Here is a 15,330-nt window from a genome sequence, read left to right on the forward strand (position 1 = left end):
GAAATCTTTATTCAAAACCAGCTGTCCACATCGGGCTTTCTGTGGCTCCTGGCCCTGTGTGGAGGTAGAGCAAGTAGAGACCTCCCTTTCTGCTGGAGCTCACACTCCGGGGTGCTCCCAGCCTTTTCCTGTCCAGCCTGGTCAGTGTCCCTGGTGCTCCTACTACCACTGAGCCCTGCTAGTTCTAGGCCATTTTGGTGGTTGGCATTCGGTCTGCTCAGCTCTGCTGAAGATGGCCAGGCTCTGCATAGCTGCTGGTCTTTGGTCAGCACTGATGTCCAGCCCTTCTTGTCACTCCAGAGCAGATCCCACTTAAACCTTGGACAGGACAGGTATCAGCTTGCTTGCTGCTGGTGGAAGCCATGCTACTTACTCCCCTCTGGGCCATGGCTTCTGGGCTCTGGGGCCGGTTGCTTGGTCTGCTATGAAGGCAGCATGTTCCTGGGCCCTGTAACTGGTGTACACTGAGCCACCCAGTAACCTGTTCTTGCCGCTGTTTAGATGGTGGTCACAGATGTCTACAATCATCGGTTCCACAAAATTTTCCAGATGGATGAAGGTTTAAACCACATCATGCCTCGAGATGACATCTTTGTGTGAGTACTTAGCAGTTTTTTCTTAACATTTCCTTTCTTCCAGATATATTTTTGCTTATTTATTTATTATCAGATAGAGACAGAGAAATTGAGAGGCGAGGGGGAGTTAGAGAAAGAGGCAGAGAGACACCTGCAGCCCTGCTTCACCACTCATGAATTTTCCCCTTGCAGGTGGAAACCAGGGACTCAAACCCAGGTCCTTGTGCACTGTAATGTGAGCGCTTAGCCAGCTGCAGCACTTACCAGTGATGCTGGGACGGGTGGTAGCGCCGCAGGTAAAGCGCACATGGCACAAAGCGCAAGAGCTGGCATAAGGATCCCGGTTCGAGCCTCCAGTTCCCCACCTGCAGGGGAGTCGCTTCACAGGTGGTGAAGCAGGTCTGCAGGTGTCTGTCTTTCTCTCCCCCTCTCTGTCCTCCCCATCTCTCTCCATTTCTCTGTCCTGTCCAACAACAACAGCTATAACAATAATGACTACAACAAGGGCAACAAAATGGAAAAATGGCCTCCAGGAGCAGTGGATTCATAGTGCAGGCACCAAACCCAGCGATCACCCTGGAGGCAAAAAAAAAAATCAGTGATGCTGCAGCATCAAAGAAAGCATTCTAAGGGGCCAGGTGGTGGCGCACCTGGCTAAGTGCTCACATCACAGTGTACAAGGCCCTGGGCTTCAAGCCTCTGGTCCCCACCTGAAGGGGTAAAGCTTCATGAGTGGTGAAGCAGGACAGCAGGTGTCTGTTTCTCTCCCTCTCTATCTCCCCCTCCTCTCTCAATTTCTCTGTCTCTCTCCAATAGTAAATATGTATTATATATATGTGTATATGTGTGTGTGTGTGTGTGTGTGTGTGTGTGTATACACATATATATATATATATGCACACACACACACATATATATATATATGCATCCTAAAAGCTTTATTTACTCCAAATCAGAATTTCTGGTGGTGGTCATTCATGCAGATCTCTTCTGACTCTTGGCTACAAGTTATGGGCGTTCAGGAAATGCTGACAGTCATCAGAACCAGATGGCACTTTAGAGCGAGCCACTTTGGGGCACGTTACCATGCCCAAGGTCCTGGCTTTAAGCCCAGGATTCCTACCTGCAGGGAGGACACTTGTTAAGTGGTGAAGCTGGTCTACACGTGTCTTTTCCTTTCGCTCTCTGTCTTCCTCTCCCTTCTCAATTTCTCTGTGCCCTATCAAATGAAATAGAAAAAGGAAGGAAGGAATAAAGAAAATCTCCTTGAGGAGTGGTAGATTCATAGTGCAGACACTTGAGTCCCAGCAGTAGCCCAGGTGGCAATAAAAACAAAACAAAAATCACTGGCTGTTGGAGGTAGTGTCCTCAGGATAGGCCCGGTCTTTGGCCTGTTCAGTCGCCCTATGGGTGCTCTGACTGTGAGAGGCCGTGGCATGACAGGATAAGGTGTGTTGCCCCGGGCCTCTGGCTCTTTCTTGGCCACAGGCAGTAGCTGCTCAAGAAACGACAGGACTGTTGACTCGGCCTTTTCAGCTCCTAAATCAGGCAGGCACTGTTTGCTCCTGTGGGAACAGTACAGTCTCACTGTGACTAGGGTCAGCTCCCCAAGTATCCTGGTTTCCAGGTTGCTGTGTATAATCGTGTCCTCTTCCAGATGGATTGGGCTGGATGTGAGCGGGCCTGTACACCCAGACAGTCACTTCATTAGGGAGCTGGAATGTGGGCCAAGGTCAGGCTGCCTCTCTCTGACCTAGAAACATGTTTGCTGAAAACGGTTTTTAGAATTCTGTTTTGGTTTGTTTCTCACAAGGTGCATCGTAGATTTTTCATTTCCATTTTGGGCCTCTAACTTTAAGGTAACTAAGTCTAAAATGATAGTTCTAAACTATCCCCAAGTATTGAGTTCTGTCCACACTTAACAGATGGAGGCTGCCAGGGGTCGTACTGGAGTTTAGGTCTAGCTTGGAAAAGTCAGCTTTCACATGTATTTCTTACCCCAGTGTCTTAGTTGGTCTCTCCCAAATTGGGGACTAGTGTTTGCAAGCACCTAAGCTGGGCTATTGCCCTGTGCGTAGCTTGACACCAGTGAAGGTATTTTCAGAGGGCTTGAGGGCCAACCAACAGGAAAATAAATGGTTTTTAAAGGTGACGTGATAATTGCCTTTGAAAACAGTACTAACGTGATCCTTTTGGAGCACGTACTAAGTTCTTTGATGCACATCAGTACACTGTAAGGTATTCCTGTCGTCACAGAGTGAACAGGCTCTGAAGCTAGGGTGCTTGGTACAGTCACCACACCCAGGAAGTAGGACTGAAGAAGTTGGAAACGGAATTAGCCTTACCCAGCCTTTATGTTAGACCACAAGGTTCTTAGGCTTGAGCATGCTTTGGGCATATGTGTGTTTTCCTTGGAACTCTTCCTGCATAGTTGAAAGTCCGGACCACTTGCCAGGCATCTGGGGAGGTATACGATGTGTATGTTTGTGAGATTTGTACTTTTCAAAAGTTGCATCAGTAAGTTTGCCTCACTCTTTGGGGAGAGAAAAACTACAGCGAGTTGCCAGCAATTTCGGCAACATCTGTTCCAAGATCAAGTATCTATAAATTTCAATCCCATGGGTTCAGTAAGACACTATTCAAGATCATTTGATTTAGGGGCCGGGTGGTGGCACACCTGGTTGAGTGCACATGTTACAGTGCGCAGGGACCCAGGTTCGAGCCTCCAGCCCCCTCCTGCAGGGGGACAGCTTCATGAGTGGTGAAACAGTGCTACAGGTGTCTGTTCGAGTCTGTTTCTGTCACCCCTTTCCCTCTCGATTTCTGACTGTGTCTATCCAGTAAATAAAGATAAGGATAAAAATGTCACTTGATTTATGCTTAGCAGTTTCTTTTGGTTCCCCCCCTTAAGAACCATTTTACTTACTACATACTAATTTTTTTTTTTTTGCCTCCATGGTTATTGCTGGGGCTCAGTGCCTGCACTATGAATCCACTGCTCCTAGAGGCCATTTGTTGTTCTTGTTGTTCTTGTTGGTATTGTTGTTGCTGCGTAGGACAGAAATGGAGAGAGGAGGGGAAGAGAGGGGAGAGAAAGATAAGACACCTGCAGACCTGCTTCATGCTTGTGAAGAGACACCCCCCCCTTGCAGGTAGGGAGCCAGGGGCTTGAACTGGGATCCCTGCACCAGACCGTGCACTTAACCCACTGTGCTACCACCCGCCCGGCCCCCTCATTTAATTTTTTTTTTTTTTGAATAGAAACTAATTGAGACCCAAGGAGGAGCTAGGGAGAGGGAGAGGGAGAGGGAGAGAGAACTGCAGCACTGTTTCACTGCTCATGAAGTTTCCCTCCTGTAGGTGGAGACTGGGGGCTTGATCTGGGTCCTTGTGCCTTGTAGTAACCACACACACTGCCAGGTGTGCCACCGCTACACCCCGATGGCGAACAGTTTATGAATTTGCTTCGTTTAAAATAGTCGTTGGATGATTCACTAGGTTTTTTTTTTTGATATTTTTGTAGTTTGTGGTTTTATAAAGGGTCGGACCACACTGTGACACACCTCTTCCTCTGTCATCCCATGACCCTTTACACAGATGTATATAAAGATGTCCTTTATTAATGAGAGAAGAGCCAGAGAATCACTCTGGCACCTGTGATGCCAGAACTCAAACCCAGAACCTCATGATTTTAAGTTGAAAACTAACCACTGGACCCCTAGTCCACCAGAATGGCTTTTTAAAAGCTGACCTCAGGGCCAGGCGGTGGCACATCTGGTTGAGTGCATACATTAGAGTGTGCATGGCATGGACCTGGGTTCAAGCTCTTAGCCCCCACCTTCAGGAGGAAAGCTTAACTAATGATGAAGCAGTGATGTGGGTCTCTCTCTCTCTTTCTGCCCCTCCCTCCCCCTCTTCATCTTACCTTTTCCCCTCAGTTTTCATCTCTTTTAACAAACAAACAAAAAACTGACCTACTTTGTGACAGGAGATGCGTTGTTGGCTGGGCCTCCCCATGTGCCTTTGTGTCTGATCTGAATGCTGATCTGAATGGCAGCCGCCATCTGTGCGGAGACCCAGTTTAGGCCATGACTAGGGAAGGAGGTTCCGTGAGTCACGAGTCCAGGCTGCCGCGTAGCAGTGACCCTCCTCGGAATTGCTGAGAACCTCTGGAATCGCCCTGCTCAGGTGTCTTAGGAACAGCGGGCCCGCCACGTGCAGCGCAGCACGCGCAGCTGTCGCTTGCTGGAACCTGCCCGCAGTCGCCCTCTTTTGTGTTGACACAGGTATGAAGTCTGCTCCTGCTCCCCCGGCGGCACAGAGTGCGTCGCGCTCCCGCTCTACTTCAGGGAGCGGAGGTCTCAGGGATCCAGCAGCTCGTCAGGCACCGCGCTTTATGGGCAGCCGCTGCTGGTTTCCGTGCCCAAGCAGCAGCTTACCCTCGAGTCTTTGTACCAGGCAGTTTGCGCACGTATCAGGTTGGTGGCAGGAGTCGCTTATAAAAATCACAACATGCCCTGCAGAATGATGCTTTTGATCCTGTTTCTCACTTCTGCTAGAAATGTGACTGGATTAGCCCATGAGGCTGAAGTCCAGTGGTGGTGGTGTGGGACATCTTGCAAATCTTAATTATTGGGCAGTCAGGAAAGTTATGACATCTTTTTCCTTTCTTCCTTGCTTCCTTCCTTCCTTTTTTTTTAAAAAGAATCTTATTTATGAGAAAGATGGGCAGAGAGAAAGAACCAGACATCACTCTGGCACATGTGCTGCCGGGGATTGAACTCGGGACCTCCTGGTTGAGAGTCTAATGTGCCAGCTCCCGGACCACTGTGACGCCTTTTTCCGTGCAGAAATGCACCTTGACTTTCCCAGCAGCCCGGTTCTGTGACAGTGGGTACCCTTGCTTTCTGTTCTGCCTGGAATCGCCTATTGGAGGGAGTCTAGTGCTGTGACAGTATTTTGTATTTGTATATGACTTCTGCAGAACTCTAATAGCATTTTGAATTTGATAATTAATGCTACTGAGAATTAGAAACAGCAAACCTCAGGAATGCAAGTATTTCGCTCCCCTAGCCTGCATATTCCCATGGGAAGTTCCATTCCTTTTTTTTTTTTTTTTTTTTTTTGTTGTTGTTTTAATTAATGAACTTTTTTCATAGGCAGAGTGTGAAAGAGACTGCAGTACCAAAACTCCCCTCCCCTCAATGTGGTGGGGGCCAGTCTTGAACCTGGGTCACAAACCTGGCAAAGCCACACCAAGTGAGCTGTTTGACTGACTGTGAGATGCTTTCTGTAGATAATGATGCCGTGTGACATTCACCCTTAATTTTCAGAGTCGCCAGTGCCTTCCTTGCTAGTTACACGTATTTTGGATTTTTTTGTTTTAGTTGTTTTGAGCTGCTGAGTTATCCCATGAGTTTCAGGAACTCTGACTGTGCTAGTAGTGGGTCACATCAGCTCTCAGGCACTCTGTCTGAGCAGGAAGAAAAATGTGTGTTGCAACTAACTGTTTGTTTCCTTTTTTTAAGCCGCTATATAAAACAGCCTTTGCCTGACGAGTCTGGCAGCCTGCCCTTGGAGCCGGGGTCCTGCAATGGCTCCAGGGGCAGCTGTGAAGGTGAGAGCTCGCCACGCGGTGGGGCTGTGACCAACCAAACCCCTCCTGACTGTCACCCTCTTCTTCCAAAGGTGGTGTACACGTGGGAGAGGGAGGCTCTGAGGCTGGGTCGGGGGCTTTGTCTCCCAGGCCTCTGGGAGCCCCAGGCGCACTGCTCTGCTCGTCTCCTTTACCCAAGTTTGGCCCCTCATGGTTGCAGGCTGAGTTCTACCTCCTGCACGCTGAGCCCAGGGAAACTAAGCTCAGAGGACCTGAGGCAGAGATTCTGGCCATATCTAGGCAGAGAGGAAGCTTACTTCACCCTGGACTACCTTTGTGATCGGGCCTGGCCTTTACTGGTGCACTTGTTATCTTGACCCTTTGCCACCATTGCAGTGGGGACAGGCAGTGGGGACAGGCATGCTGACGTGCCAGTCATAAGTAGCAGGTTCTCTTGTAAATTTAGTTCTTCCTACCTAGGAAGCTGTAGGGGATAGTTCATGGGATAGGACAGAAGAAAGCCGTAGTCCTCGAAAGCAGGTAGGTAGACTGGTGGGAAATCCAGCCCTCTTCATCCTACTGTGGCCAAGTTTCTCACAGTCTGATCTGTGACCTGGGAGTCATGTTTGGCCTACATTGTCCCCGTCTCCGTTGGGGGGGGGGGGGTAGATGACTTGGTGACATTAGTCCTGTAAAGATAGCAAGTGGTCTATGAATTTGCATTGCAGATTCTTAGCTGCAACTCCAGATGTCTACATTTCTTGGAGATGCACACTTGTGGAAAATGAGCATACTCTTCCTAATAATGACCATGATGCTCTGTTTTCAGCAAGTATCCCAGATTCTTATTGGCATTTGAGATTGAATTTCTATTATAGTCACATCATTCTTGCTTGGAATGGTCATATTTTCACTCTAGGGTAAGTAGTTGTGTATTTTGCACACCAGGTCCAACAGCAGTGCCGCTGCGGGTGGCCTGTGGTTTCTCAGTGTTCTGAATGTTTTTGTGATTCTCAGCTCAAAATGTAGAGTAGACTTTGAAGGAATCATTTCGTTTCTCTGACTTTGTTTTACCCACCTGCTTTGCAGAGTTGAGGTTACCGTTTAATGAGATAATGTGGTTAAAGTACTTAGCACATAATAAATGCTCAGTAATACCAGGATTTTAGTAATTGTTGCTGTTAAGTTAACCCAATTTCTTAAATATTTTGCCTGTCAGCTCCTTTTTTTGAGGCAGAATTACTGCCTTTCGCGCCTTGTAAGTGTTGGGTGTCTAGATTTCTAGCCCTCTCAGTGTTGATGTTCTTCTATCTTCTCTATTGAGTGATCTTGGCTAGCGCTTTCAATGACTCTTACCTTGTGATACAGAGTGTGTGGTATCTAACTGGACTGCATTGGCAAGAGGTTTCTGAGCTTGTCCAGGTGACTGTCAGCCACTAGGGACAGTGTTGGGCTCCCATTTATTCACTGAATGGGATCAAAGCAGGATTTGGTGGTGTCCCTCTTAGGCCATAGAGCATCTTCACTTGCTGGCTTAAGCAGGCAGCTTACTTGCAACTAAAAAGGGCAGTTTCACTGTCTTTGGTGTCAAGTGTGTTTATTGGAAAATAAGCAGTCCCATTCAAGGTAGTTCAGTTGGAGTGGTGGTAGAGTTCATCATGTGCTTTTAGCCACGATTGTTCTGTCTGTTCTCAATGAGCTGAAGAAAACTGCATTGCTCTGGGCCTGACCGCTCCATCCCTGTGACTAATCCCAAGGCATACTGTCCTTGCAAGGAACAGTTTTTTTCCCCCATTTCTCCAAACAATTTGTTTTTATTGGTGACTTAATAATGGCTCTTAAGGGAGTAGTTCCATTCCATACCCACCACCACAGTCTGTGCCCCCCCCCCCCCCCACCGTAGTTTTCACAAAGTCTTGGTGATAGTCTCCTTTCCCTTGAAATTTCATTTCTCTGGATATTTCTCTGAGAATATAAAGTAGATATTTAAATCTTACCATATTAACTTTCGCAGAACATTTTGGAGTTGCTCTAATCTTTGTTGAAGTTACCTTAACTTTTCCCTTTGTCCACCAACAAAAAGTATAATGAATATGTCACGGAGTGTTTTATTGGGGCCACAAGTAGTCCTCTCTAGAAGGTCCACTGAGACACTCGGCCTCTGAAGAAGGGGGCCTCTGTCTGCTGTGCTTCAGGGGAGCCCGTGGGGCTTGTGCAGTTGAGACACTCGGTTCACTTGGTAAGACACAGTGGGCAGGTTTCTTCTGCAGGAACTCTTACCCAGTATATTTCATTCTGTTAAAGATGTAATTAAAATTTTTTAACCCAGAGTGTTTGCTAAGTTGTTGTATACATTTTGTTTTTGTGTTTTTCTCTCTGGACTTGGCAATACAGAAGAGCCAGACTCTGTGGCTTAGGTGCAAATGCAGGGCTGCGGGTTCACTTTGTACCTTGAGGTCCCTCGCTGGACCCCTCTGAGCCTCTCCCTCCTCTCAGAACAGCAGTCCGAGCCCTGCCTACTTCCCCGGGTTGTGGCGAGGGTTAGCATGAGTCCCGGTGCCTTGTAAATGCTGTTTTATATACGAGGATGAGACCTAGGGGGAAAGTACTACAGGCAGGTAATGCGCCGCAGCGGCGGCAGATTGCATACACATCGTTTTTCATCTGTGTGCTAGGAGAGGAGGAGGAAATGGAACAGCAGGGAGAAGGCAAAGAGCAGCTTTCAGGAACAGAAGGCAGCGGGGACGATGAGCTTGGAAGGGACCACGGGGAAGCCGTCGCTGCTCAGAAGACAAAAGGCCAGCGCTGCCCCAGGACGCTCTTCACCTTCAGTCTGGTTAACTCCTACGGGACAGCTGACATGAATTCACTGGTGACAGATGGAAAACTACTTAAACTTAACTGTAAGAATTTTTAAAAAAATTTTATTTATTTATTCCCTTTTGTTGCCCTTGTTGTTTTATTGTTGTAGTTATTATTGTTGTTGTCGTTGTTGGATAGGACAGAGAGAAATGGAGAGAGGAGGGGAAGACAGAGAGGGGGAGAGAAAGATAGGCACCTGCAGACCTGCTTCACCGCCTGTGAAGCGACTCCCCTGCAGGTGGGGAGCCGGGGTTCGAACCGGGATCCTTATGCCGGTCCTTGTGCTTTGCGCCACCTATTGTTCATCAGGAATACTCCTGGTGAATGGGACTCCTGCTGAAGGATTGTGAGGGCTGCCCACTGCGTGGAGCCTGCAAGGGGGGACTCCTGCACGGGGGCCAGCGGAAGCCACAGGGATAGTGACAGCCAAAGGCACAGAAGAGGCCTCGCGCAGACAGTTGCTCATTTTGTTGTGTGTGTGTGTCCGTGACCCCAGCCCCCATTGCACTGAAGGAAGCTTTGCTTTCTTTCCTTCTCTTTATCTTATTTTTTAAAATTTTATTTGTTTACAGAGCACTGCTCAGCTCCAGTTTATGGTGTGGGAGATTGAACCTGGGACTTTGGAGCCTCAGGCATGAGAGTCTCTTTGCAGACCCATTATGGTATCTCCCCCGTTCTCTTTCCCTCTCTCCATCTCACTATTTCCTTGTGAATAAGTCAGCCTCAGGTGGTGAAGACTGAGGTAACAAAACAGCAACAAAGCGGCTCTTGCATTTTTTTTTTTTTCCTCCTCCAGGGTTATTGCTGGGCTCGGTGCCTGCACCATGAATCCACCGCTCCTGGAGGCCATTTTTTTCCCCTTTTTGTTGCCCTAGTTGTTGCAGCCTCGTTGCGGTCATTATTGCCATTGTTGACATTGCTTTGTTGTTGGCTAGGACAGAGAGAAATGGAGAGAGGAGGGGAAGACAGAGAGGAGGAGAGAAAGATAGACACCTGCAGACCTGCTTCACCGCCCATGAAGCGACTCCCCTGCAGGTGGGGAGCCGGGGGCTCGAACCGGGATCCTTACGCCGGTCCCTGCGCTTTGCGTCACATGCGCTTAACCCACTGCGCCACCGCCCGACTCCCTGCTCTTGCATTTTTAAACTTCATTAGAGAAGGCTGACCTTTAGCTAGCTAGTTAGTAGCTTTTTTTTTTTTTTTTAATATTTATTCCCTTTTGTTATCCCCTTTTTATTGTTGTAGCTGTTATTGATGTCGTTGTTGCTGGATAGGACAGAGTGAAATGGAGAGAGGAGGGGGAGAGAAAGACAGACACTTACCTGCAGACCTGCTTCACCGCCTGTGAAGTGACTCCCCTACAGATGGGGAGCCGGGGTCTCCAACCGGGATCCTTAACGCCGGTCCTTGCGCTTCATGACATGTGTGCTTAACCTGCTGCGCTACCGCTTGACTCCTGGATTTTTTTTTTTAGTCTATGATTGCCTACAGTTTGTCTATAACTCTTTTTTTTTAATATTTATGTATGCCCTTTTGTTGCCCTTGTTGTCTATAACTCTTTCTGCTTCTTTCTTTCTAATACAATGTCTCTGAAATTATAACCACCTTCCCAAATTCCAGTCCCTATCCCCCCCTTTGAAAGATACATTTTTTAAATATTTATTTATTTTCCCTTTTGTTGACATTGTTGTTTTTTTATTGTTGTAGTTATTGTTGTTATTGATGTCATTGTTGTGAGATAGGAAAGAGACATGGAGAGAGGAGGGGAAGACGGGGAGAGACAGACACCTGCAGTCCTGCTTCACCGCCTGTGAAGCGATCTCCCTGCAAGTGGGGAGCCGTGGGCTCGAACCGGATCCTTACACTGGTCCTTGCTCTTGGCTCCACGTAAGCTTAACCCGCTGCTCTACCGCCTGACTCCCTAAAAGATCCATTTCTTTCCTTAGCATGAGGAGGGAGAACCAAACCAGCATCTGACATCTGAAAACTCAGGACCTCATATTTCCAACTCCCCCACGCCAGCTTCTGGGCTGGAGCCACCTGTCAGGCAGCATCAAGTTCCAGTCTTTGGTTTTTCCCTGTTTTCGCCCTTCTATGCTGTGACCAGGAGAATAAATACCTCCAGACAATCAGCCGGGCATGTTTGGTATCCCCGTCTCATCAGAGTCACCAGCTTCTTGGGGGCCTATGGCAGTGAGGTATAGGTCGGGCTGCTGTCACTCCATCCGGCTTACTCATCCTTACTTAGCCATCCCATTGAGGAGCTCTTTGCTAAAGAATCTGAGGACCAGACATGTGGAGTTGCCTGTTTTTGGGCAGTGGCTGGTGATGCGTGGCCGGGTGTTGGTGGCACAGCCGTGCTTTTCATTGCTGTCCCTACATGGGCCTCTCGTTTCTGGCTGTTCTGTGATGAGTGATGCCTTGTTCTCCACAGCTCGATCCACACTGGCTATCGACTGGGACAGTGAGACCAGGCGCCTCCACTATGACGAGCGAGAGTCAGAGGTAGGTCCCTTGAGATTCTCGGTCAGTGCTGTGTGCTGACTTCTGCCGTGAAGTGATTTAGCAGTTGAAGTTGAATTTCAGACTGAGAATTCTAAACATTGAGGACTGTCCTGTGTTCGGAGACTCCAGAAAGTGCACTGTATTCCGGGCACAAGTATTCGCAGGGTGTGGCCCACCAGGCGAGGTCTCTGCGCCCCTGCAGCGCTCAGCACTTTGTTCTCCACAGGCCTATGAGAAGCACGTGAGCATGTTGCAGCCGCAGAAGAAGAAGAAGACAGCGGTGGCCCTGAGGGACTGCATCGAGCTCTTCACCACCATGGAGACCCTCGGGGAGCACGACCCCTGGTACGCAGCTCCGCTCTGGGGGCAGGGGCGCTCCGGCCTTGGGCCAGCTGTCCAGCATAGCACAGCACAGCCACACACACGCCCATCGTAGAACACAGGTTGTTCGGTGTCAGCTGGGTTCCAGACCGAGAAAGTCATCGCCCCTGCTTTTGCAACATGGCCTAGAAATTTCCCGGTATCAAACTGCTGTGCTGAGCGCCGTTCAGAAGGCAGTCGGGCTTGCTGCTGTGCGCCACCCACCAGATGCCAAGTGCCCTGTCACTGTTTCTCTTCAGGTACTGTCCCAACTGCAAGAAGCATCAGCAGGCCACCAAGAAATTTGACTTGTGGTCACTGCCAAAAGTCCTGGTCGTCCACCTGAAACGTTTCTCCTACAATAGATACTGGAGGGATAAGCTTGACACGGTTGTGGAATTCCCTGTCAGGTAGGAGTAGAAGCATCGGTTAGCCAAGGACTTTGTCGTCAGGCTCCCGTCAGTGCGTATGTCGCTGGGCTCCGGGAGCCTAACCGTCGTCCACGTGCCTCCTCACCCTCCTGCCTCTGGGCAGAGCTTCCCCTAGAAGCGTCTGCAGGTTTCACATGATGTTGATCATCTCTGCGCTGCTGTCCTCTCATGTTCCCATCTGTTACAGCGCCAAGGAACCTGGACTCGACAGGACAGTAAACACCAGTGCCAGTTCTTGCTTTTATGGGAACAAGATGCCCAAAGAAGGGTGTGTTGGGGGTGCAGACCGGCCCTGGTTTTGTCTCTTGGACAGGCTTTCCTCCTCCTTCTTCTTCTTTTTTTTTTTAATACTTATTTTGGATTGAGACAAAAGAGAAATTGAGAGGGGAGGAGGAGATTAAGAGGGAGAGAGAGACAGACATCTGCAGCACTATTTCACCACTTTGAAGCATCCCCCCTGTAGGTGGGGTCCCGGGGCTTGATCCTGGGTCCTTCCTTGCACATGTAATGTGTATGCTCTACAAGCTGCGCCCCACCCAGCCCCAGGACAGGTTTTCTGCCCCTGTCCCCTCAGACTCCAGGGGTCATAGTGCAGCTGACACAGGAAGTCAAGTACACAGGATAGAAGATTCTCCACAAAATGCGGAGTCTAGTAAGCTTTCTAGTGGGGGCAGGACCGGGTAGGGGAAATAATATATGTGGCAGTAGGCAGAGCTAGGTGACTGTTTATATAAACAGGTGGTACACAATTTTTAGGTTTTATGCATGCTTGAAATGAAAAAAATTTTTTTTCATATTTATTTTCCCCATTGCCCGTGGTTTTGTTTGTTTGTTTTTGTTGTTGTTGTTGTTGTCGTCGTCGTTGGATAGGACAGAGAGAAATGGAGAGAGGAGGGGAAGACGGGGGGAGAGAAAGACAGACACCTGCAGACCTGCTTCACCGCCTGTGAAGTAACTGCTATAGGTGGGGAGCCGGGGGCTCGAACCGGGACCCTTATGCTGGTCCTTGCATATTGCACCATGTGCACTTAGCCCGCTGCACTACCGCCCAACTCCCGAAAATTTCTTATTAAGGACTTATTTACTTATTAATGGAAGAGAACCAGATCATCTTCGACATAGGCAATGCTCGGAGTTGAACTCAGGACCTCATACTCCAAGTCCATACTTTACTTCTTTTGGATCTAGACAGAGATCAGTAGGGAAGGGGGAGGGAGAGGCAGATAAGACATACCTGCAGCACTGCTTTCCCACTTGTGAAGCCTCACCCTTGCAGGTGGAGGCTGGGGCTGGAACCCGAGTCTTTGCATGTTATAACGTGTGCACTCAACCTGGCCCCAAAGTTCTCTGGACTGTACCACCTCCTGGTACAAATGTTGAGACACGAGGGTCAAACTTTCTGGGAGCTGTTTTGGTATGTGGCCTACGTTTTCGTGTTAACTATTTTGACAGTAACAGCTGCTTCTGCATAGTCAGTGCAGACCTCTTGTCTGCCTCGAGCGTTTCACTGCTGTTTGGATCTGGGGTTGGAGTTCTGGTCGATGGACATGTCCACTCACAGTACCACCTCTTGGCTCTTTTTCCACCGTCTATTCAACCTCCCCATCTTATAGTTAGGTTTGTCTCAGGTAGTATTTGATGAATTTACGTTTCCTAGTTTGTTATATAAAAGGGGATGTGGGTTCCCCTGGCCTCTTCCTCTGGGTTTGGCTTATTTAATAAAGATTTTTGTGTTTTGTGCTCAGAGCTCTAAACATGTCCGAGTTCGTCTGTGACGCGTCAGCTAGGCCTTACGTGTACGACCTCATTGCTGTATCCAATCATTACGGAGCCATGGGGGTTGGCCACTGTGAGTATCGGAGCCTGACCGCACTAGCTCTCAGCTTCTGGGTTTGTCCTGAGAACCTTACAGCTCTGCCACCTCAGCTTCTGGCTTTTCTTTCTTCATTATTCTTACTCTCCTTCCTTCCTTCCTTCCTTCCTTCCTTCCTTCCTTCCTTCCTTCCTTCCTTCCTTCCTTCCTTCCTGTTTCTCTTACTGTAGTGCTAGGAATTAATACTGGGAGCTGAGAGAGCCTCCAGCATGAAGGTCCCTCCCTACACCCCCTGACTGCTCAGTGAGGGGACCTGAGCTCCACCCACATGTAGGGCGCTGCATGAAGGTCCCTCCCTACACCCCCCTGACTGATCAGTGAGGGGCCCGAGCGCCACCTAGCATGTAGGGCGCTGCATGAAGGTCCCTCCCTACAACCCCCCCCCCACTGATCAGTGAGGGGCCCGAGCGCCACCCAGCATGTAGGGCGCTGCATGAAGGTCCCTCCCTACAACCCCCCCCCCCCACTGATCAGTGAGGGGACCCGAGCGCCACCCAGCATGTAGGGCGCTGCATGAAGGTCCCTCCCTACAACCCCCCCCCCCCGACTGATCAGTGAGGGGCCCGAGCGCCACCCAGCATGTAGGGCGCTGCATGAAGGTCCCTCCCTACAAACCCCCCCCACTGATCAGTGAGGGGCCCGAGCGCCACCCAGCATGTAGGGCGCTGCATGAAGGTCCCTCCCTACAAACCCCCCCCACTGATCAGTGAGGGGCCCGAGCGCCACCCAGCATGTAGGGCGCTGCATGAAGGTCCCTCCCTACAAACCCCCCCCCACTGATCAGTGAGGGGCCCGAGCGCCACCCAGAGTGTAGGGCGCTGCAGCTTGAAGCCAGGACCTCACATTCACGTCAGTGCTTCATCTACTCTTGGGCCCTTCGTTATCTTTTTTTTTTTTTTTTTTTTTAAGATTTATTTTGGGGCCATGTGGGAGGACCTGGGTTCAAGCCCCTGGTCCACACTGCTGCCTGTGTCTCTCCTTTCCCCGTCCCATTACCCCTCTCCCCTAATCCCCCTTTCCCCCCAGCACTGCTCAGCTCAGCTCTGGTTTGTGGTGGTGCAGGGAATTGAATGTGGGGCTTTGCTGCCTCAGGCATGAGAGTCTCTCGCAGAACCATTATGCTCTCTC

General features: G+C 49.5%; 1 protein-coding gene across 3 annotated transcripts in view; it reads left to right on the top strand.

The window, feature by feature from the left end:
- The window catches only part of USP4 (ubiquitin specific peptidase 4), a 57,866-nt gene that overhangs the window by 39,981 nt on the left and 2,555 nt on the right, over positions 1-15,330 (top strand). For all 3 annotated transcript variants that reach the window (XM_016192729.2, XM_060204720.1, XM_016192730.2), the window contains 8 exons: positions 502-596; positions 4,862-5,053; positions 6,104-6,192; positions 8,847-9,074; positions 11,468-11,538; positions 11,765-11,883; positions 12,159-12,308; positions 14,075-14,178. In XM_016192729.2, coding sequence (XP_016048215.1) covers positions 502-596; positions 4,862-5,053; positions 6,104-6,192; positions 8,847-9,074; positions 11,468-11,538; positions 11,765-11,883; positions 12,159-12,308; positions 14,075-14,178 — 1,048 coding nt within the window. The remainder of the gene's footprint in view (positions 1-501; positions 597-4,861; positions 5,054-6,103; positions 6,193-8,846; positions 9,075-11,467; positions 11,539-11,764; positions 11,884-12,158; positions 12,309-14,074; positions 14,179-15,330) is intronic.

This window comes from Erinaceus europaeus, chromosome 12, assembly GCF_950295315.1.
Source record: "Erinaceus europaeus chromosome 12, mEriEur2.1, whole genome shotgun sequence".
NCBI lineage: Eukaryota > Metazoa > Chordata > Mammalia > Eulipotyphla > Erinaceidae > Erinaceus > Erinaceus europaeus.